This window comes from Ochotona curzoniae, unplaced genomic scaffold (assembly GCF_017591425.1).
Source record: "Ochotona curzoniae isolate NIBS_2020 unplaced genomic scaffold, NIBS_Ocur_1.0 scaffold_4505, whole genome shotgun sequence".
Classification (NCBI taxonomy): Eukaryota; Metazoa; Chordata; class Mammalia; order Lagomorpha; family Ochotonidae; genus Ochotona; species Ochotona curzoniae.
Window position 1 is genome coordinate 55149282 of NW_024467118.1, and position 22200 is coordinate 55171481.

At 35.4% G+C, this 22200-nt stretch overlaps 1 protein-coding gene across 1 annotated transcript in view; it reads left to right on the forward strand.

The window, feature by feature from the left end:
* The first annotated feature begins 298 nt into the window (after positions 1-298).
* DLC1 (DLC1 Rho GTPase activating protein) overlaps positions 299-22200 on the forward strand; it is a 397667-nt gene continuing 375765 nt past the window's right edge. Inside the window, exons 1-2 of the mRNA XM_040965990.1 lie at positions 299-640; positions 11809-12945. Of these exons, the coding sequence (XP_040821924.1) occupies positions 11911-12945 (1035 nt within the window). The 5' untranslated portion in view covers positions 299-640; positions 11809-11910. The remainder of the gene's footprint in view (positions 641-11808; positions 12946-22200) is intronic.

The following is a 22200-nucleotide window of genomic DNA, read 5'->3' on the forward strand; positions in this document are numbered from 1 at the left end:
GAGTATTTTGACTAAACTGTGGATATACATTTAATATAGTGGAAAGGTTGTAGACAGGCAGAGCACTGTTTCTCTCTCTCTCTTTCTCTCTCTCTCTCTCTCTCCCTCTCTCCCTCTCCCCCTCTCTCCCTCTCCCTCTCTCTTTCATAAGCAGTGTAGGATAGAAAAAGCGCTAGGACTTTATGACTCTCCAGCTAATCACCTCAAGAGCTTTGACAAACTCACTTCAGTTCTGTGTAAAATCAGAACTCCTGAAACGCCCAAGCGGCTCTGCTCTCCCCACGCCCCTCCCTCATGCAGTCTTTTCTCACATGCACACTTCTCAGAGGCAGGAAATACTTTCCAGGCAATGTGGGCCTGGTTGTGGAGGCCCCTTTCGTAAAACATCAGTCTGAATTTAGTAGACAGAAGTCACCAGGAACGCCTTGACAGGATCCTGCTTTAGCTAAGGCTCCCTCCAGCTGCGGAGGGTGTTTTTGTTAGAATCACATTCTGCGTGCAACTGCTTAGAATAGAGCCATGATCTCAACCACAAAATGTGAACTTAGATTCTGGAGGAACTCTCTCGGAGACGGACTGCTTTGCTAGCCTGAGTGTCGAACAGTGTCACGCCTTGGTGTTGCAGCTTCCCGTCATCTAGGTAAGACATTCTGGACTTTCTTTCTAACACTGAGGTAACCTTGGAAGAGGCAGAAGGGCTGAGATGAATGTTAGCATCTTGAACCCGAGTTGGTGCCTTCCTAGATTTTAGTGCTAAGCCTTAAAACTTGAAGTGGAAAATGTTTAGCAAAGAGAAAACTGCCAGTCAGTTCTAAAATAGGCTCCCTTTATTCTTCCACAAAGTAGGATTTTATTTTGATCTCTTTTTAACATTAACTTATTAACTAGTCAATCTATGAGACCTATTTCCAAACACATGTCATAAAATGAAGCAAATGTGCGTTTTTTTACACATACGTGCTAGGTGTAAATGATTTTTTTCCCATCCCTCCACTTCTTTGCCAAAAGGGAAAATAGACAGCATAAAAGTTACTCTTTCTTAATAATGAATTACAAAATAGTTTGTGTCTCTCTTAACACTGCCAAGTTGAATTCCTTAATTTTTGCTTAAATTTGTTTCAATCATACATCAAGCTGTTAGTTAACAACTTAGAACTTTCATTTCAAAGAAAGTAAACACATGGAATTTCAGAAATGATTTCCTCCCTAATAATATGACTTTTAGAAATTTAAACAGTAAAATTGCATTCATTCATATTGTTTTCTAGATTCATGCCAAATTTTATGTGAATATTTTGAATAATTGAAGCAAATCTCAATGACAGTGATAGTCTACTGTTATTTCAGGGCAGGCAGAAGTCACCACAATCATGTGAAAACTGATCATGTGTTCATACTTCATGTATGAAAAAATAACCATTTCATTTACAGACTTCTTAAGGTATCTTAAATGTTTAAATGTGCAAAATTTAGTACTGAGCAAAATAATTTGGGCTTATATTACGTATCTTAATATTTAAGTTGTATCTTAATATTTAAAATGAAAATCGTTATTTTATAAAAATAATATGAAATATTTTGTGAAGGAAACAGATATTTGTGGATATTTCCAAATCTATTGCACGAATACAAAATATATAAATTAAAAAATGGATAACTGTGTGTATAGTTGGACTTTTAAGTGAATTAATCATAAACAGAAAGACTATTGGTATTCTTAAATTCTATGTGATAACAACTTCTGCTGACAAGTTTTAAGTATTCTCTTACGTTTTAAATTGTGTTAAAGCTTAAAATATGAGGAAAGGAATATTTTTAAAATGTATTAGAGATACATACTAACTTATGTAAGTCATAATTGAATAAAATCCTTGAAGAGAGTTTCAGGGATGGAAAGAACATAAGACATCACCTCTTCTGACACTGCCTTTGCCAACAAGGAAGCTGAGGAATGACACTCAGAAGTGACCTGTTCAAGGTCATGCTGTTGGCCAAAGGAGATGACATTGGAACCAAAACACTTGGTTCAACATTGAGGTATCTTTTCAGCATTTTATCTTACACTTAAGTAGTAACTATGCATGATGAAGTATGAACAACTCCAACAGAACGCTACTTTGGAGAAGAAAAATGAGTTCTTAAAAAAATTAACTGTCACCAGTGTTATTAATATGTGGGGAAATATGATTTTAAAAGAAGAATCAAATTCACTGACCATTATTGCCATTCTCTGAAATGCAAAGGCCTCCTTGTAAAGATTTATTGTGGTTTCAACAAACACTCTATAAAATAATTTGTTTTGTGACTATTTTGCTACATTTTATGCTTATGCCAAGAAAATCAATCCATGTGCTAATAATTATATTAATTTTAAACTGGTGTTTCTTTAAAAATAACCCTAGAAAAGACTTTGTCTAATTCATGTCCTTGTATTCAAATAGTGTAATAGTAAAACCATCTGAACCAGTCATTTTCAACAGTGATTTTACAACCTTCCATTGGTACTGATTTAAGAATCTCAAACATGTAGGCCTTTCTTTGATCTAATCTAAATCTTTATTACTATTGCCTATTTCCAGTTCTGCATACTTTTTTCTTCAGTGGCAATATAGAAAACCCAAATGGGCATGTAAAACAAGTGTATACATTTCTAGGTTAAATAAAACCACTTCATTTCCTCTTATCTTCTACAACTTATTTTCAATCTTTTATGTGTATATCTGTTCTCAATATTCTACAAAGCCCATTAGTTGTAGAATACGGAATGTTTATCACTATATAGTGTGACCAATGCAATATGAAAATGGGAGAAGTGGCTATTTCATCTGTGTCATATTTTATGTATGTCAGTGTATAACATTTCATTTGCTATAACATCGTTGTTTCCGAAACAAGAGCCTTTCTCATAAAACTAGTATTCCTTTTCTAAAAAGACCCATTTCTTTAGAGAATCTGTACCATGATACCTTTTTTTTTTAATTTCACAAAGCAGTTTGAGTTTCCAGATGTTAGCACTATCTGAAAATTCCTTCCAGTGTCACAGAACTGATATTATTGGAATGAGGAATAAATACAACTAATAAGTAACCCATATAACTGCAGAATATGGGTCATTTTAAATTTATCTTTTCATTTTATATGTTTATTCTTGGAAATTAATTTATTAGTGTTTTATCTTATAGTGAGAATTGTTCTGGAAACCATTGCATTATAGCAAAATTCTAAATAAGAATTGACCTAAATATGAATCAGATTTTATGATCAGAATAGAGAAGTGTGAACAATTGTTCATGCAGAAAAAAAAGGACAAGGGAACAGTGAAAATCACCAAACCTGGGGGGATGGCTGTGAGTATTGTGCCTGAATACCCCATATGAATGCTGGAGATCTTGCATGCACACCTTAATCAAACATATTTGCAGACTACAGATGTTATTGACTCTGGTAATACACAGAAATGCAACATTCATTTCTATGAATCTGTTTTGGTATTAAACTACTATTTATAGAGTTTTGAAAGGTATATGGACTTAATTTTAAAGGAAGTTTAGCAGAATAAAATGGAAGTGTAGACCCCGAGATCTAGTCTTAAAAAAAGAATATTAGTTCTGATTCTGTGGTTTATGGAGTTAAACAGGGAATCAGTTGTGGTTCATAGGTTAAACAGGGAATCAGATGCCAAAAAACACTGAATGGAAATGTGAATTTGGAATTAATTGAGATAGATAGTTGGAAAAAAGAACCACAGTTGTTTCTAGTTTTATGTATGCATCATTATTTTACTTTGGACTAATATCACAAGGTATTTCAGCAAGCAATTAAAACAATTCAAAGACATAAATAATCCTGTTAATGGAAATGAAGCAAAGGGAATACAAAGGTTAAAGACAAGCTTGGAAATTGAAGTACTTGTTCCTTTTTGTTTCTAGTAATGAGCAAAATGGCTACTGTGTCCAGAAAAGTTGTTATCTGTTTGTGTATAAAGTTTGTGGACTCAGTGAGAGAGAAGAAAGAAAAGGAAGGTCAGGTTGGAAGCATGGTAATATGTAGGAACTGGCATTTTTTTTTCTGTTTTCCAGGATGGACTAATAATGCTTAAAGGAGAAGGAAAATAAGTGGTTGACAAAGAGCTATGAAAGCCTGAGGACAAGGATTAAGAACTCTCTTACTAGATAACATCCCAAGTACATTAGGGAACAAATCATGACCAATCAGAAATTGTAAGCTGAAAGTTAGCCTACGACCAGTGAGAGCAGAGCACTTTCACAATTTAAATCTTGAACAAACTATGTCAGAAAATTGAGCCCGCTTTCATCTTTGTCACCTGATATTCTGTGATTTGATTCATTGTACATCACATTTTTGTCTGATGACTTGTCTACATTGAAATAATATGGACATGTGAGACAGTTCTAGCTCACAATCAGCCATGAATTCTGTAGCTAAGGTCACTCAGAAACCAAAGGAGTCATTTCCATTTTGTCAATGTCATCATCATCATTATCATCATCATTATATCACTTAGCGCTTTCCATCTACCTAGTGTTTGTAATGTACTGAGAATAAACTACTCTCTATATATCATTTGCTTATTGTTATTAATCTGCCAGCTCATTATTTCCCCCTTGACATTTTGTTTTGAGTATTCCAATTACAGATATGAAAAAACTGAGGCTCCAGTCACCGGGGGGAAATGCTTTTTTTGGTAGAAATCTTGCTTTCACAAAATTAGAAGATGACAAGCCCTGCCCAGCAATAAGTGATTAACACTGACCTAGTTACTAAATTCTGTCAAAGTTACTTCCTGTAAAGGCAGCATCATGATAATACCTCTTTCAGAGAGTACTTGTGGGCATATTATTAAAGGAGATATTGTAACACAGTAAATATAGTACTTAGCCCATAAGAAATAATTAATAAATGGAAGTCTGTTTTTACTATTACCATAATTGTCTGTGGCCATACCACCCTGAACACACCCGATCTCATCTGATCTCAGAAGCTAAGCAGGGTCGGGCCTGGTTAGTACTTGAGTGGGAGACTATTACCATGATCATCAGAGTTTCTAATGCACTAATACTACTTACATCATACGTAATAAAAATGTCAATTATATGTAGATAGATGGAAAAATAAGATGAAATTACAGATACGAAACTGGAGACAAAAGTTTAGATTAGAAATAGTAAGCTCTGAAGGGATGCTGAGCTAACCAGTGAAGTTCAATTACCAATAAGTTGAATTAGCGGGATGAATCAATCTTGTCATCTTGCTAACAGGGTATCTGTGTTGATGTGGCCATATCTCTTGTTTACCCTTGGTGATTACTGTGCCTACTGTTAGATTGTTCCTAGAAACGATAGCAAAGCTAAAAATAGAGTCCACTTAAAGCAATGTCACATCTCACTATGATGATGGTAAGCTTTGTAATCCATGTCCCTCATTGAAGAGAAATATCTTTTTATAATGAGTTAAATCCACATTTCCAAAAAAAAAAAAAGGAAAAGAAGAAGAAGAAGAAGCAGGGGGCAGCCAAACTATTAAGTATCAGATTTAACCTTAACACATTTCCTGTTGTATGGAAGCTGTCAACTAAAGTTCAGAAGAAAGGCAACATTTTTCTTTAGTAATAAGTGTTTCTGTTGAAAAGAGATGGCATGTGCAAAAAAAAAAATAGGGAGTGGGGGACAGGATGACAAGGAAAGGGATGGGAAGGGAAGGCAAAGCAGGAAAAAGAAAAGGAAGATGAACCAATTCCAGTTATTAATATTATTTTATTTGTAAAAATCCATCTAATTTTCTAAATTCTCCCATGAAATTTGCACAGAAAAAAAATTACCACAAAAATTAAATACTTTTTAGAAAACAATGCTTGGAAACTCAAAGAGAATGGAGGCATTTACAAATTACTACTTCTGTGGGGCAACATTGTCCCTGGTGGCTATGTTAACTTGTGGATTTCGGAAATTAGATATCCCCAGAAAGGTCTTAGTAATAGAAGGAAAATATCGTGAGATGTTCCAAGGTTCCCTCAAGTGACATACGGGTTGCCTAAGAAAACCTAAGATAATCTGCAAAACTGGCAGAGCTGACCTGTGAAGTGGGTGGAAAGTCAAACACTGCCAGTATCTAGGCTCCTCCTTGCAAGAAAATTAGATCCTACTGGAAGTTGCATTAAGTAGTAGGAACCTAGAGGTAAAAACAGGGCACCACTGAAATAATAGCTTGCAATTTTGCAACTTCCTGCTCCTTTCTGATGCTCAGACTTTTAACAAATTGAAGGGGCTACTTTTCAAATTTGCTAGATTCCTGGAATAACTCTGAGAGCTAAGATTGAGAAAAAGTTGGCGAAGCTCAGTTAAAACTCTGAGATATATGTAAAAGCACATTAACATCAAAGGAACATCTTTCAGTTGGTTGCCTACTTCCTTTTACTTGCAAAAATAGAAAATGATGGAAGCTTGAATGTGTGTTGGAAAAAGTGGCATGCTACTAAGTGCACTGCTTTAGTGCATTATACATGGGTTGCTTTGTCATTTACCAAAGTTTTTGATGATTTTCAGGAATCTTAAAGACATGGAAACCAGTTTTCAAATAATATTTTAATCTCCATTAAAGCAGTTTACCAATAAAAATTCTTAACAGAAGTCATACCTCTGATAACAACTCAGATTCTAACATTAGACAAAATAATTAGAAGTTGCTAGATAATGATTTTGTGAGAGATTAAAACACAGACTGCTCTTAAAGACAGGAAATCTACATAAAATCATAGGGAGATAAATTCTTACATTGTGTTATGAAAGATTTCGGACTCCTATGCCTAATCCTTATTTCTGCCAAATTTGGGCTAGATTGCATGCGTATTAAATACGCATTAAATGCGTTAAAAATAAGAAAACTACTAATCATGTCTTACTAAATTGGCTGTCTTAAAAATACTCAAAATATTGCTTTTGAGAAGTGTGTTGTTTTGTTAATTTGTTATTGGCCAAAAAAAAAAAAAAAAAACCATCTGATGGAGACTTGCTGATCAAGGAGGCTTTTCTGCTAGGCTTGCATAAATCACTTCAGTTGGACAAAAAATGGATTCCGCTTCATTTGATCATTGAGTTGAGTGACAGTGAAAAAAGCCCATAAGTGTACACTTTAGTTTTGTAGTTTATTCTTTGACAATCATCAGTAAAATGAATTTCATTTTTTTCACTGCAACTGATTCTTTTAGGGAATACTTGCTTTCCAAATAATGGAGCACATACTTTAAGAATTATGTTGTGTTGCAACAATGCCTATATCTAGTTGTTGCTTATCTTATTGTGCTTTTCCATATATGCTTGGAAGTGTATGTGCTATGTACCTTAAAATGCTATCCAGAAAACATCTTAGAAAACCGTGACCATAGAGGACTGCCAAGAATACCTGTCCTGAATTTAATATTTCATGGAGGTTTGGGGAAGGAAAAGAAAGCATAGAAGGAATTATAAGAAAGCTGCAAGAAAACTGATCTTGCATTGATGATTCAAGGGAAAAAAATCCCATATGACATGTTGACTTAAGATATGATGCTCATATCTGTGTAGCAGTGAGGATGGGATGATGAGTGGGGAGGGAGCGTTAGTTTGCCAATTACCTGGTATACTGTAGAGAAACCACGGTTGCATTCGTGCTGTTTATTTATTTAAACAAGCAATAGAGACAGAAAGAAAGAGAGAGAAAGGGAGAGATCTTCCAAATGGTAATTCACTCCCCAAAATGCCTGTTAAAGCCAGGTCTGGATCAGGTGAAAGCCAGGGACCACAAACTTAGTGGGTCTCCCATTAGCGGCAGGATTAAAGTACTAAAATCATCTTTGTGTTCACTTCATCAGCATGTTAGTAAGCAGCTAGCTAGATCAGAAGTGGAGTAGCTATACTCTGATATGGGATGTCAGTGCCCCATATTTATTTAGCAGAGTTTGCCTTCAGGTACCACTATTCTGGCCTCAGGTAATATTAAAATTATTTTCCTGGAATATAATAAAACTTTAACTTTTAATGTGATTTCTGAGATTTGGATGTAAGACCTTTTTTTTATCTCAAGAAAACATTCTTAATACCTTAAATTAGTTTTAGCTATTTTTTGATATTTCTAAATAATATGATATATTGTATTAAATCCCAGTATAAACATTATTAACTTCCAGCTGTACAAAAATGAGAAGCTATACCTTGAAACTATTTAGCCAAGCCTCCCTAACTCTACCCAGCACAACCCTATGCTGTAAAATACCTGTTTTCTAAATTTTCCCTAATTCAGAATTAATTATTACTTATTGTATAAAAATTTTCACAGCTTAATCAATTAGTGTGCAATGATTATATTTCCATTCTTGTAAAACTGTTGTTCCGCATTTGATCGTTGATTTTCTTGGTCTTCTATATAATATACTAATTCTTTCATCTTAATTTGTGCTACTTTACCACAAAATTCCTCTCTGTAGATTAACATATATCCATATAATCTATATATGACTTTGTTCCTTAGAGATATCACTCATAGAGAATGCTAGAATTTATGCAAAACGATCACCCACTAAATCTACTACCCAAATCCAGCAATTCTGGCCCCTGATCATTTGTGTTGAATTCTTAGCTTCCTTGTTGTCATGGCTTTCTCAATTCAATCAGTCTCTCATTCTTTCATTTGAAAGGAATTATGTCTCCAACAATTTAAAAGAGAGAAAAAAAATTCTGCATATACTTATATATGTGTATCTGTTGTGTATGGCTTTACATATAAGTTTATTTTCCCATCAGAACTTTGGAAGGATTTTTGTTCATCATCCTACTTACACTGCTATTTTTGAGAAATTTGATACCAATTTGATTCCCAATTTCTTATTTTTTTTCTTCTCTGGGAGCATTTTGAATCATTTACTCAGCTCTTGAGTTCAAAAATTTCATAATGGTTCCGTTTGACCTGATTTATTTTTCTTTCTTATGTTACTATGTGCTCTATAAGTTCTTTTCCATTAAAATTGGGGGTATTCATCCTGGTACCTTTATTGAAATTGATGTTCTTTGAAAAATTCCTCTCAGTTTTCTCTGAAATATTCTTGAGAAAATGTATTTTCACCTCCGCAAACATTAAGTTTTCAAGTTTAATGAATTCTCTAGAGTTTATTGTTGCCTCTGCTTATCTTTCTCAAACAAGTGTTTCCAGAAGAGTAACAATCTGAAGATAGACATAAAGGAAGTCTCCCATCCCATAGGAAACTACATCAAATCCCGTTTAACTTGGATGAGATGTCAAAATATAATGATAAGTGATAGTCATAATGATAGTTAGAAGATTTAATGTGTTAAAAATGAAGACAGATATTCACTGGAATGGTTTAGAAGTGTCTGAAATGCCAGCCTGATTCAATGGCTGAATCCTTGCCTTGCACTTGGTGAGATCCCATATGGGCATCAATTCTTGTCCCAGCTGCTCCACTTCCCATTCAGCTCCCTGCTTGTGCCCTGGGAAAACAGTCAAGGACAGCCCAAAGCCTTGGGTCCCTGCACCTATGTGGGAGGTCTAGAAGAAGCTCCTGGTTCCTGGCTTTGGGTTGGCTCAGTTCCAGATGTTTTGGCTGTTCAGGGAGTTAACCAGAAGACTGAAGATTTTTTCTCTCTGTAAAGCAACCTTTCCAATAATGATAATTTTTTTTTTTTTGCTTTAAGAAATGTCTGAAATTGCTACTACAGAAAATGAGAACACAAAGAGTAGTGATGTGTAGGTCTAATTTACAGTTTCTCCTTTCAGATAGGTTGTCTCAGAACTTGTTGAACTGTCTTCTTTTGGTGTGATGGAAATAATTATCTCCTTGTCAAAAATGAGTGAAAATAAGTTAGTTAGTACTATTGCGGTTCTTAAGGGTCTTAGAGGCAAAAATGTTTTGTGGAATTTTTATTCCCAAGTGTTAATAAAACTGTATTTCTCCTTACTAAAAGAAATGAAGCCAGAATCCAAGCTCAACTTAAACATAAATGTGGCTTAGGAATGACACAGTAATACCACTTGGCATTTCTTAAGTCAGCCTGCTTTTTCTACACTGGATAAAAATAAAGAAAAGAAAGCATCTAAAACAGAACCGCCCTATTACAACCCAAATTTGCCCATGAAAGCAGAAATTTTCTGGCCTGAATCAACGCTTTTTTCCCCCTTTTCCATAACCTCCCACAGTATAATGACTTATGCATGGAATTCAGAGACTTTATATATATATATTTTGAGTACAAAGTGAGTGCCAACATGGAAAATGTGAACGTTGACCATTTTCAATGATGGCCACAGGCTTTTGAAGGAACCAAAGATTATCCAGAAAGATATTCGGTCAGGATGGGGCACCAAAATTCTGGTACCTTGCTTTACTTTGCCAGTCTTTTTACAGGATGAGAATATTTACCCTTTGGGTCTATGCTTAGTAAGAATTTTTTGGTGTGAGGTCAAAGTCCTTTCAGTAGACTGAAGTGACCCAAAACTAGCAGTGCAGTTAATCTTGTTTATGGCTGAAGTGAATACGCCAGGCCACATTATGTGCTGATAGTTCTTCTGTGGAGTAAAAAAGTAAAATGGTCTACTCTTGAATGATGTTTTCTTCCGTTTAATGTCCAATAATTTGGTTTTATTGTGGGACAACCTTTAGATGATTCAGTTTCATAAACTGAATTTGCATTGGTGTAATTTGTTTCTTTTAACTAAGGGTTTGAATAATTAAAGGCAAAAACATACCTTGAATACATTTCTATTCTGAACTTATCGTAGGCATGACTTTCCTGTTAAATTTTTATAGCTGAATTCTAGCAGAAATCTACAAACTGAACTCCTTAAATACCAAAGAGAGGGAGACTCAAATTTCAGAAAAGTTCCATTTGTCTTATCAAGCTCACATAGTCTTTGTGGTTCCCTAGAATTCCTGTGTGAGAGGTTTAAAAGTTACACATACTGAAGATACATAGAGGCAAAAAATGAAGGAAGAATCTCATCAGTCCATGAGACTAAAAAGTCTTTTAGTTCTCTAAGCCTGAGTCTTAAAATATGAGGCTATTCGAATCTAAGCTCACTTTCTAGATGCATCATGTTAGGTAAGCCATATAACTCCTCCAACTTCAACAACACCAGTTTGCTAGCTAGTGAGAGTAGCAGAGTTCACAATTAGATGTATTCCTCCTAAAGCTCTGTAAATGATGTGTGTGCTGCTTTCCTCTCCATGAATTTTGTGTTAAAATGAAATAAACGGACTTACTTCTAGTTTCTTGCTCTCTAGGGTAAATTCATCCTGATCATTTGGGATTGACATTAATTCTTTCATGTGCTCTTATGTTGCATATGCTATCACTATGGCTGAAGTTATGCAAGAGCAGCTCCCTGGTGGCCTTTGTCATAATTCAAACCAAGCAGCCCATACATTCCTTTAAACTTGTGTTCCCAAAAAGCATATCAGGAAAACACAAGCTACAGCAACAAGCTTCTTCCAATGATTTCAATTAAGTCTAAATATCTTCTTAATGAGGCTCTGAAAGTTGAGATATGATATCACTGCTTATGAAGAGGTCAGTACAACTGCCTTTAAAAGTGCTGTTGATAATTTTTGATCAGAATTATTAAGTGAGCAATTTTCTTCTGATACAATACTGCTCCTTAAAGAAATATCACTAATGAAGGTATTCAGCACAAGTTTTGTAACACCTTTTACCTCTTCTCTCACAGCATATATTAACTCTTTCTTAGAAGTGTTTCAACTTTAAAAATGCATTGATAACTATATTTTTACATTTTTAATAGGTGATGAAATGACAAAACTAACTCTCTGATCCATGGATTTGAAATAATCTTTCAACAAATTTAAACTTCTCTAACCCCAGATGGAATGTATCTCTCTGTCTGATGGTGAACTATGATGACATGTCTGTAGCTATCAGAAAGAGAAGCTGGGAAGAACATGTGACCCAATGGATGGGACAACCCCTTAATTCGGATGATTGCAACACAGCATGTCATCATGGACTAGTAGCTGACAGCTTGCAGGCAAGTATGGAAAAAGATGCAGCTCTAAATGCGGACCTTAAAGAAAAGTGTGTTTCACTGCCGGATTGCTGTCATGGTTCAGAGCTGAGAGATTTTCCTGGGAGGCCAATGGGTCAGGTTTCAAAGGAGGTGGGTGAAAATGACAACCATGAAGACGATGCGTTCCTCTCTCTGGAGGCCAGCACAGAAACACTAGTTCATGTTTCTGATGAGGACACCATTTCTGATCTATCCCTTGTGGACGACAGGATTTTAAATACCCAAGGATGTAAAACATCAGGCCAGCATAGCATTGAAGGAGCAGGCTCCTTGGTAAAGACACTGCCCATCATGGAAAGTGACCAAGATTTTTATACTTCCTGGAGAATGGCTGGCAAAGCTGAGTTAGCACTGGAGGAAGATAATGGAGAGAAAAATGTTGTTGAAACTCTAAGTAAAAGCCTGGAGCTTTGTGGTGATACAAACTTACATGAAGCACATGAGGCACCCAACATAAATACATTTGATTGTTTGAATGTGAAACATATCATGCCTGAGAAACAGCTTCTTAGTTCTGCTGTTATTGCTCAGCAGCGAAGAAAACCTGATCTCCCTAAAGATGAATATGAAAGACACACGTGCAGTGCAGACCATGATGAGTCCTTGGCTATTCCTTGCCCAGACAGAGAGCTACCATTATCAAAAGCAGATTGTAGAAGCTGCTTTCTGCAGCCTCCTTCTTGCTCCAGTGGAATGTCAACTGAGAATGTCCTGGGGAAGAGTGATTTCTCAGAATATCAAAACAGAAGACCTCCAGAGGTCAACACGGAAGATGGCATGCGGTGTTTACACTTGCAGGAGCCCCTGGCCACCCAAGAACCCACAGATAGCCAAGTCAGACTTCGCAAGAGAAAGGTAGGAAATATGCACAGATTATGTGTCTTTTGAAGCTTTTCAAGTAGCTATGTTTTCATCACATATTCTTTCATTAATATTAAGGTGATATATAAATGTTTCTTTTTCCCTGTGATATAGTTACATAATTCAGATTATACATTTGGTGAAACCCTCGGCATATGTAAAAATTAACACGCAAAAATTGCTTCATTGCACCAATAACATTTATAATGATTTTTAAACATTGTGTTGTGGAATTGTGTTGAAGGAATAGAGTTGGTATCACTTTTACTAACTGAAAAGAAATGCTACAAGATCACTCACTGACATAGCTGAAAATCTTCTAGAAAGTGATGTCTAAATCTTTTAAAAAAAAGTCATTTTGAATCTTCTTCCTTTCAAACAGTAAATTTTAACAAAACAAAATTGGTATAAAACACATGTTAAAATAATCCCCTTGTATGCGCAATATTACTCCCTCCCCATGGAAAGTGCTGATGACTTTTTAAATTATGTTTTGACACATTGATCATTCATAGATGTGTCTTGGTCTCCATTCTTTGCAACAACTTTTCTCTTTAACCCTTGACCCCAAAAGAGGCAATAATTGAAACTATTTTTCTACGTCAAGTCCCCTTTGAGAAAATATGGAGGTGCCATTATCCTCTAAGACAGAGAAGTGCTAACTGAAATGGTGTTACATGAAATATGGTTGGTTAGTAAATTCCTAGACAGAACCTGTGTTATCTTTATGAGTTCCCCTACATTCTCCCAGCATAGTGCTCTATAATCCAGAAAAGTCCAAGTGCAATTTCTTCTCCTACAAATCCCATATGGCCATTGGCATTGAAGAAGCCCTGAAGATTGGACATTATCATATAACAATTAAAACATGCTTCCTTGCACCTGCCCTGGTATTAGTACATAATTGTAATTCTTGTTAACACAAAACTAATGTTAATTTCTTCCATTGGGGCTAACTCTGTACAATAAAATAAGCCCTGGACTGTCGGTATAGGGAAGAAATCTGGTTTTTATAAATGGGATTTTACCAACAAAGTACATCAGCAATGTGTCATGAGTTACTCTAAGTGAAGGCTAAGACTTCACAGCAAAATTCAGTGTGCTTGGACTGTATGCCAACATTCCACACTAGTAGAAAACTCTCCCTTCCTTGCATGAATTGCATTAAAATGCTAATGCTCCAGAAAGCAGTTATGATAAAAATGTTCAGGTCATTTTTTGTCTTAAATTTCCATATATCCTATCAAGTCTGCTGGAGAGAATGCAATAATGACATAAGAAAGCATTAATTGACCTATATCATAGCTTCCCTAAAATAAGACAAATCTTTCCCAACTGCCAACCGTAACATTAAACATTCCCAAAACATATGCTCACCACTTGGGCATTTATATCAATATTAAGAATGTTGGAAAGAATTTACTGTTGAACATGTCACTGTAGCATGGTTACATTTTGAGAGCTATAATTATAGCTCATTTACAAGTTCTAACTTAAATAATCTATTTTAAGCATTTCATCATCCCAAAGTATTGTGACATGGTCTAGTAAAATATTTACTTTGACTGTATAACACATTTAGGATGTCTTCTAGTAAACAGATTAAATGCAAATTTTGAAGTCCAAATTTTATTCTGGAAAAGTATAGTTATGGAGAATCCTCTAGGACTGAGATGTGTAGGAAATTTTGTTTATTTTGTTGCTGAGTGAGTGCTAAAATACCTTTAAATTGGCCAGTAGGTATCAAAAAATTTTACTAAGAGAAATAATAGAGCATATTTGTAAAAAGATATAGAGAGAGATGTTTATCATTGTATCATATGTTACTGAGAAAAAAAGGTACAAGTTATTCCCAGTAAGCTATTTAATTATGAACCATTTATGGAAAGCTGTGCCCTTAAGATGGAATTGGATCCATGTACACTAGTTTGAAAGATATGAATGCTGCAGTTATACTTAAAAAAGAAGTGCAGGCAAATAAGCATAGCACAACCAAACCTCACCTGACAAAATGTGTATGTATGTATGGATGGATGGATGGAAATTAATAAAACTGGATTATTGAAATGCAAACCTCTATAAGATTGAAAAGAAACATGCAAAGTTCTGACCAAAAATTAAATTGCTAACTGAAATTACTTTGAATAGTGGATTTAGAAGGCTGAAAGATGAGGATTTTCACTCTTTACCCTATATACTTTCTAAAATGTGATGAAATTATAGATGAAAGAAGTACAATGAACAGAATACAAAAAGAAAATAATATTAGACATGTAAACACTTTGGATCATTTTTGCATTGCACTACTATTTTTATAATAATATTAATGCTTTTGTGAAATGATATAGAAATATATATATATAGAGAGAGAGAGAGAGAAAGTTTTTCAAAATATCAACAAAATTGATTTCAAATGTCTGTTCTGCTGGCTCAAAGCATATAAACCTTTGGAAGGACATATGAGTAACATTTTAATGTGTATACGACATTGAGTTCCAGAAACTGAGAGGAGTTTGTTCTATTGTTATAGTACTGACTGTAACATGAGAACTTGAAGGAGTGTGTTGGAGTATAAACTAACATCATCTTAATTTCACTTTAATCAGCTTTTTATTTGATGACCAGATTTGGTCATTGGATCAAATCCTTCAGTTAAATCACAAATGTGGGTTTCTTTCAATAGCATATAACCAAGATTCAAAGACTTGAAAGGGGAAAAAAAAATGAACATAACTTATAAGAATTATCATCCGAATGTTTTGAAATTGTTCTCTAGAAATCCTCCTGCTTCAGCTATAGATTACCATTCCTTACATCTTCTTGAATTCCAAAGATATTTGTGATCATCAAGGAAAGCCACACACATATTATTAGGCCATCTAAATGGATGACGATAGCATCTAAAATATATGTAAATGCTGACAATTATGTTAATAAATCCCCTAAATATGATAAAACACATACATTCACACACAAAATGTGAATTTGAAGTCATTGAAGTCAAATGAAAAAAATGAATGAATTACAAGCAAACAAGGGTGAATGAGCCATGGGGTTCTGTGATGTTGACCAGTGTTCATGGGGCCTGGCTGAGTCCCTAGGGTGAGGCAACTGGTTAAACGCAATTCTCAGAAACAGATTCCTGAGAAGTCTGTAGGAGGGAGACAGTCTAAGAAGTGGTCTGCTTCTCTAACCAAATGAGATGTGAAGATGGAAAATATGTAGGGAAAAGACTTGAGGTTAGACATTTTTTAAAAGAACTGGCGTATTTGTTCTCGATGGTGGTTTACTAATTAAAGAGAGTCTAAAATGCAGTCTTCTATAAAGACTATTTAAATATTTCCCATGTTTTGGAATAACCATAATAATCATATAAATGTATGAACATATTGTTACTTGCTTTCATGAGACAAGAAATCATCCACGAACTGAACTCCAGAAGATACTGCAAAAATAGTCTTAACTTTGAGAAGACAATTCTACGTTCCAACAAAGGCTATATATCCCAACAAGAAGTTTAGGTTCTTATTTAATTACCCTGTGTTAGTGAGACAAATGATTTGACTTTTGTAAAGAAAACAATTTAAATGGCATATTTCTCTCATGCTCACCTAAAATTGGGTTTCAGTAATAGTAGGCCAATACGTAGGCTCTCTCTCCAGAGTCCTGGTCCTTTTCCATGAGTGTCCTGCTGTCTTCAGTACTCAACCGTGTCTGGTCGTTGAGACAAGCAGACAGCAGAGATTCTTATGCTCTGGGGACAGGCAGGACCCAGAAGGTGCACAGTTCTTTTTTCTCTCAGATCTTCTAGGCTATCTCTTCATTGTGTTATCACGGCTAGAAATCAGTAAGCAGAGTAGTGGAGTCCGTGGCATCCTAAGTAAGCATATGCCTGCTAAATATTCTATGAAGCTACTTCATAAAATTACAGAAAAATGAAATGAAAAGCCAAATTTATCTTGGTACAAAGGAAATTAAATTTATGCTTATAAGTGGAGTCTTTAAAAATTTCATGAAAAAATACATGTTCTGAAAAAAACTACACATGGATTTAAAAATTTTGCATCAAAATAAATTTCTATTCTGTCCCCTTGAACTTTTTGAATTACCTTAGTGTTGTCAAGGAGAAACAAAACTTGTTTGAGGAATAGAACCCTTGCATAAATACATTTCAATATATCATGGCATAGCATGAAAATAATAACAAGGCTGCAAATCATTTCTGTGTTCTGGTATAAATTTTTGCTGATTTATTTTTATGCTTCAAAATACCTTTTTGTGTTATGAAACTGTTTGATAAATTGAAGTACTATTCATCAAAATAGTACAGTGTTTCGTATAGAGAAAGTCTGCAGGAGTATAGCACTAAGGTGCACAACTATTCTTTAAATCTCTGGAACATGCAATACATTACCTAGTTATGATCAATGAAAATTAAATATTTTCTCCTTAACCTGTCTTCAAAATATGCATATGTTTGTTTTTAAAAGTACACTTTCAATCTATGTGGCCTTCTGTTTTATTGTTATTACCTCAGTTATATGAGAGCCTTGTAGCAATGCATGGCATAAAGAAGATAATTATGCAGAAAAATGAAATGGATCACAGTAAAATTCTGGTGGGAAGAATGCAAAAGGGAAGGGAATTCTCCTTAAAACATAAAATCAAAAAACTTGTCAAGCCAAGGCTTGTAGCTAATGTGTCAAGGTAGGTCGGGTGAAACCAAGGACCAGGATAGAAAGTAGAGAGGACAAATAGGCCCCATGTCAGCTGACAAAGTGGGATCCAGCATTGTTGCATACCTGGTTAAACAGCAGTCTATGATGCTGGCATCCCATATTGGTGCTGTTTTAAGTCCTGGCTACTCCATTTCCAACCCTGCTCCCTGCCAATGCACCTGGGAATGAAGCAGAAGATGGCCCAAATACTTGGGCCATTTGGGAGACCTAGAAGAAATCCCTGGCTCCTGATTTCAGACCAGCCCAACTCTGGCTGTTGTGGCGGTTTGGGGAATGAACCAGTAAGCAGAAGACCTCTCTCATAAATGTAGACATAGATGTAGATATAGATATAGATAAACTTATTTGTCTTTGCCTACATATATTTTTGTCTTGAAATACATATAGATATATATATATATAGAAAATGAGTATATATATATGTTTGTATATATATATATATATGTAAAAAGAGAGAGAGAAACTCTCTTTAAGTCTTTAAGAATTGACAGGGTTAACGAGTGGTATACAGAATATGTAATATACAGCTTTGCAGATAAATTCACAGCAATGACATGACTTCACACCAAAAGTGGAACTGGTTTTCAAGACACAGGCCTGTCCAAATTGTATTTCCTAATTCTCCTTGCTTTTACCCATTATTTCCTTAGAGCAAAGATTGGTGTTGGCAATGAAAATTTGTTGTTTGGGGGATAGTTGCTGTGTAGATGAACAACATGTTCCTATGACTGTTCTTCTCAAATGTATTTTTTAGCTTAGGTTGTGTCCCAGGTAACACTGTGAGCTTTGTAAGTAGCTTATTTTGTACTTTGCTAGGCTATTGAAAACTAACAAATGATTTCATGCCGTTTAAATTGGGTTTTGCCTGATAAACAGCAAGAAACCCAAAAGCAGATTTGCAGATATTTGAGGCTTAGATTGTTTGCCTCATCACAAATGTAATGCTTCCAAAATCAACTAGACATAGGGAGACACCTATTATATACGGTAAAGAAAAGAGCTGGATATTTTGTGTGCTAGAACCAGTAAATAAAGGAACATTTTCGACAGTCTCGAGTCTGTTGTATTACTCATATATCTCCATGAGCCAAACAGCAGAGCTCCTTACATTGTGAAACATAATCATTGCAAACCAGCCCAAGTGCCAAAACCCAGTTTCTGTTTGAATGACCTATGAGCCTGTCACTGAAGCAAGGAAAGAGTGATGAAGGACAGAAAGGAGGGAGCATGAGAGAAAACAAAGAAAGCAGAAACAGAGCAGGAGAGACACAAGAATGGACTAAAATGTGATTTGCAAAAAGAAACGTTTGTCAATTTCAAGCAAACTAACACTACAAGGTGGACTGGTAGCCGTTAGCAATCAGATCATTTCAATTTGTTGTGGTTATCGGCCGCAGAGGTTTCAAAGGGACAAGGAAGGTGAACTTGACTCTAGTGATTATAGGGCAAATGGAATAAATCATTTTACATCAGAGTTTATGATGGCTAGAATATTCTCCCTGAGCTGTATCTGGTTATATTTCAAATGTTTTCACTTTCCAGGGACTTAAGTTTCCCCAATTTCCCTCAACAGAGTTGTGTCATTCTCTCAACACCCAAGACAGAGGACTGATTTATCCCTAAGAAAATGCATATTTTAATTGCCTTTAAATTAATTTTTATGAATAATAAAAATTATGTTTCCTTTATATAATAATAAAATTTTACATCTTATAAAATATAATCATACATATCTGTGGACTATAGTGAAGTATTTCAATACATGTGTACTGTATATGCTGATCAAATCACTGTAATCAGCATTTCCCCCTCTTTGACTTGACTTTATGGTTGGGGGCTTGGAGCCTCTGTCTTCTGTGTGTTCATGCAGTAGTTTACTGTTAACTCTAGTCTCTTACCACTCTGCAACAGTAGAGACTTATAAGGCATATAACCATATCATCTCTGTGACCAGTGTGTAATGAACATGAGATTCATTGGAATTAAGTTGATGCCAGTGTTGGTAAAGGAAGCATTATTTCATTAAAGATAGTTATTCAATCTTGTGCCTAGACCTTAATGTAGAGCTCTTTAATACATACTTGTGCAAATGAATGTCTTCATCATGATCAAGCTAGACCTTAATGTAGAGCCCTTTCATACATATTTGTATAAATGAATGTCTTCATCATGATAAAGGATTTATTTTCAGGTGTCAAGAATTCAAATAGTAAAATTAGAGAGGAAATTAAGCCACACAGCCGTAACTGTCACTAATTAGGTTTGGAGCAACCTGTGGGTAGTAAATGTTATTTATAATATGCTCAGCTGTTTTTAGAAGGCAAGGACAAGTACAGCAGAGTAAACCTTAGAAAATCTATTTGTAATTAAATTCATTGTTTTATTTTTCAGTACATTTGATACCTGAGATACACTTTAATATGGAAGTGTATCGTATAGTTTACAAGTAAGCAACATGCAGTACTTGTTGAGGCATATACAATCAAAAATGCCATTGGAATTGTCCAGAAGTTCAAGCTTTTCTTGTTAATGTCACTTTGAGACAGTCAGGGGAGCAATAAAAGTAAGAAACTGAAAGAAAATGAGAAACTGTGATAGAAGGAAAAATTTTTTAAAGAGTATCAGAAAGAGTAAACTTCATTATAATATCTCTTGTGAAAATCACATAAACTAAGGAAATTTTCTTTGCTTTAAGGTGTCTTTAAGACATTTTTAAGTGTCTATGTGTATGTTTGAGTGACAGAAAGACAGAGACAGATTTAATTGAAAATGTATTTATGTTGCCTAATGGGCCTCTGCTCTAATCAGTGAACTGGACAAAAATTACAAAATTCACATTGGTGCTTAGCAAGTTCACTAAAACATTCATACTAGCCAGTTATCAGGTTTTAAAAATATATATGTATTTATTTGTTTTTATTGGAAAGGCAGATATACAGAGAGGAGGAGAAACAGAGAGGAAGATCTTCAGTCCGATGGTTCACTCCCAAAACAGCGGCAACAGCCAGAATTGGGCCAGTCCGAAGATAGAAACCAGGAGCTCTTCCAGGTCTCCCACATGGGTGCAGGATCCCGAGTCCTTAAACTATCCTCCACTGCTTTCCTAGGCCACAAGCAGGGAGCTGGGTGGGAAGCTGGCATTAAAACCAGCACCCATATGGGATCCTGGCACGTCCAAGGCAAGGAATTTAACCACTGAGCTACTGTGCCAGGCCCCAATTATCAGCTTTTATTGAAGTAAGAATTAATACCTTTGTTGATATATCTGAAATAATGAATGGCTATTTCAGAGGCAGTTGTACTTTAGAGATTATGGCAACCAAAAAACTGATTTAGTTTTTTTGCATGTGGATTTATGTTACTATAACCTGAGACTAACTTATTAATCTTTGAACACAAACAAAATCTCTATAGCTTTTGTCTTCTTCCCTCAAATAAATGCCAACAGCCACAGAAGCTTGGATAATTCAAATGCCCTCCATAACTGAGCCTATCTCTGTTATCTGGGCACCAGACACAATGGTGCCAACAGGATCCGTTCATTGTCAGGCTCATGTTCTTAGCACTAATGTACTTACCCATTGCTGCCAAAAAGATCTGTACTCTACAGATGATTTTCTAAATGTAAAGGAAAATGTGCTATTTTAGAGACAACATCGCACTTTTTAAAAGAGTACAAGAAAGTAGGAAGGACACGGTTACTCTCTTCATAGCTCAGTTTCCATATTGGCATAGAAGCAAAGTAGTGATTAAGAAACTTCTTCACTTGTTTCAATTTTTAAACCAGAGAAACTTCAAAGGAGTTAATTTCTTTGTAGGTACTTTAAATTTTTACTCAGAAATTTGAAAAATTAGTTGGTATACCACCATCATTTGTCTAGAAAATGAGTAGCTTGGTCTTAATTTTTTAGTCAAAGAGAGTAAGTTGTGAGGAAGGAAATACAACATAAACTAGGCTGCTGTTTAGACGTGGTGAGACACAATCACTGAAAAAAAGAGAAAACACTCATTACCCTGACAACTACAAATATTAAGTTAAGTAAGCATTGTGTATACAGACAACTCCATGGCTGAGAAAGAACTTTTCATACAGTTCCCTTTAAAATAGCAGAGAAGAGGGCCCAGCTCAACAGCCTAGTGACTAAACCCTTGCTTTGCATCTGCTGGGATTCCATATAGGCACTGGTTCTTATTTCTGCTGCTCCACTTTCCATCCAGCTCCCTGCTTTGTGGTCTGGGACAGCAGTAGTGAAAGGCTCAAAGCCTACACCCACATGGGAGACCCAGGGGAAGCTCCTAGCTCCTGGCCTGGAATCAGCTCAGCTCCGGCCATTGCAGCCAACTGGGGAGGAAACCAGCAGATGGAAGATATTTTTCTCTGTGTCCCCTTCTCTCTGTAAATCTTTTCTTATTAAAATTAATAAATGTTTTTTCAAAAAGTCAGAGAAGAACCTTAAACACCTTGTAAAAGGCTTAGCAAAGACATGGAAGATATTTATGATGAAAATTA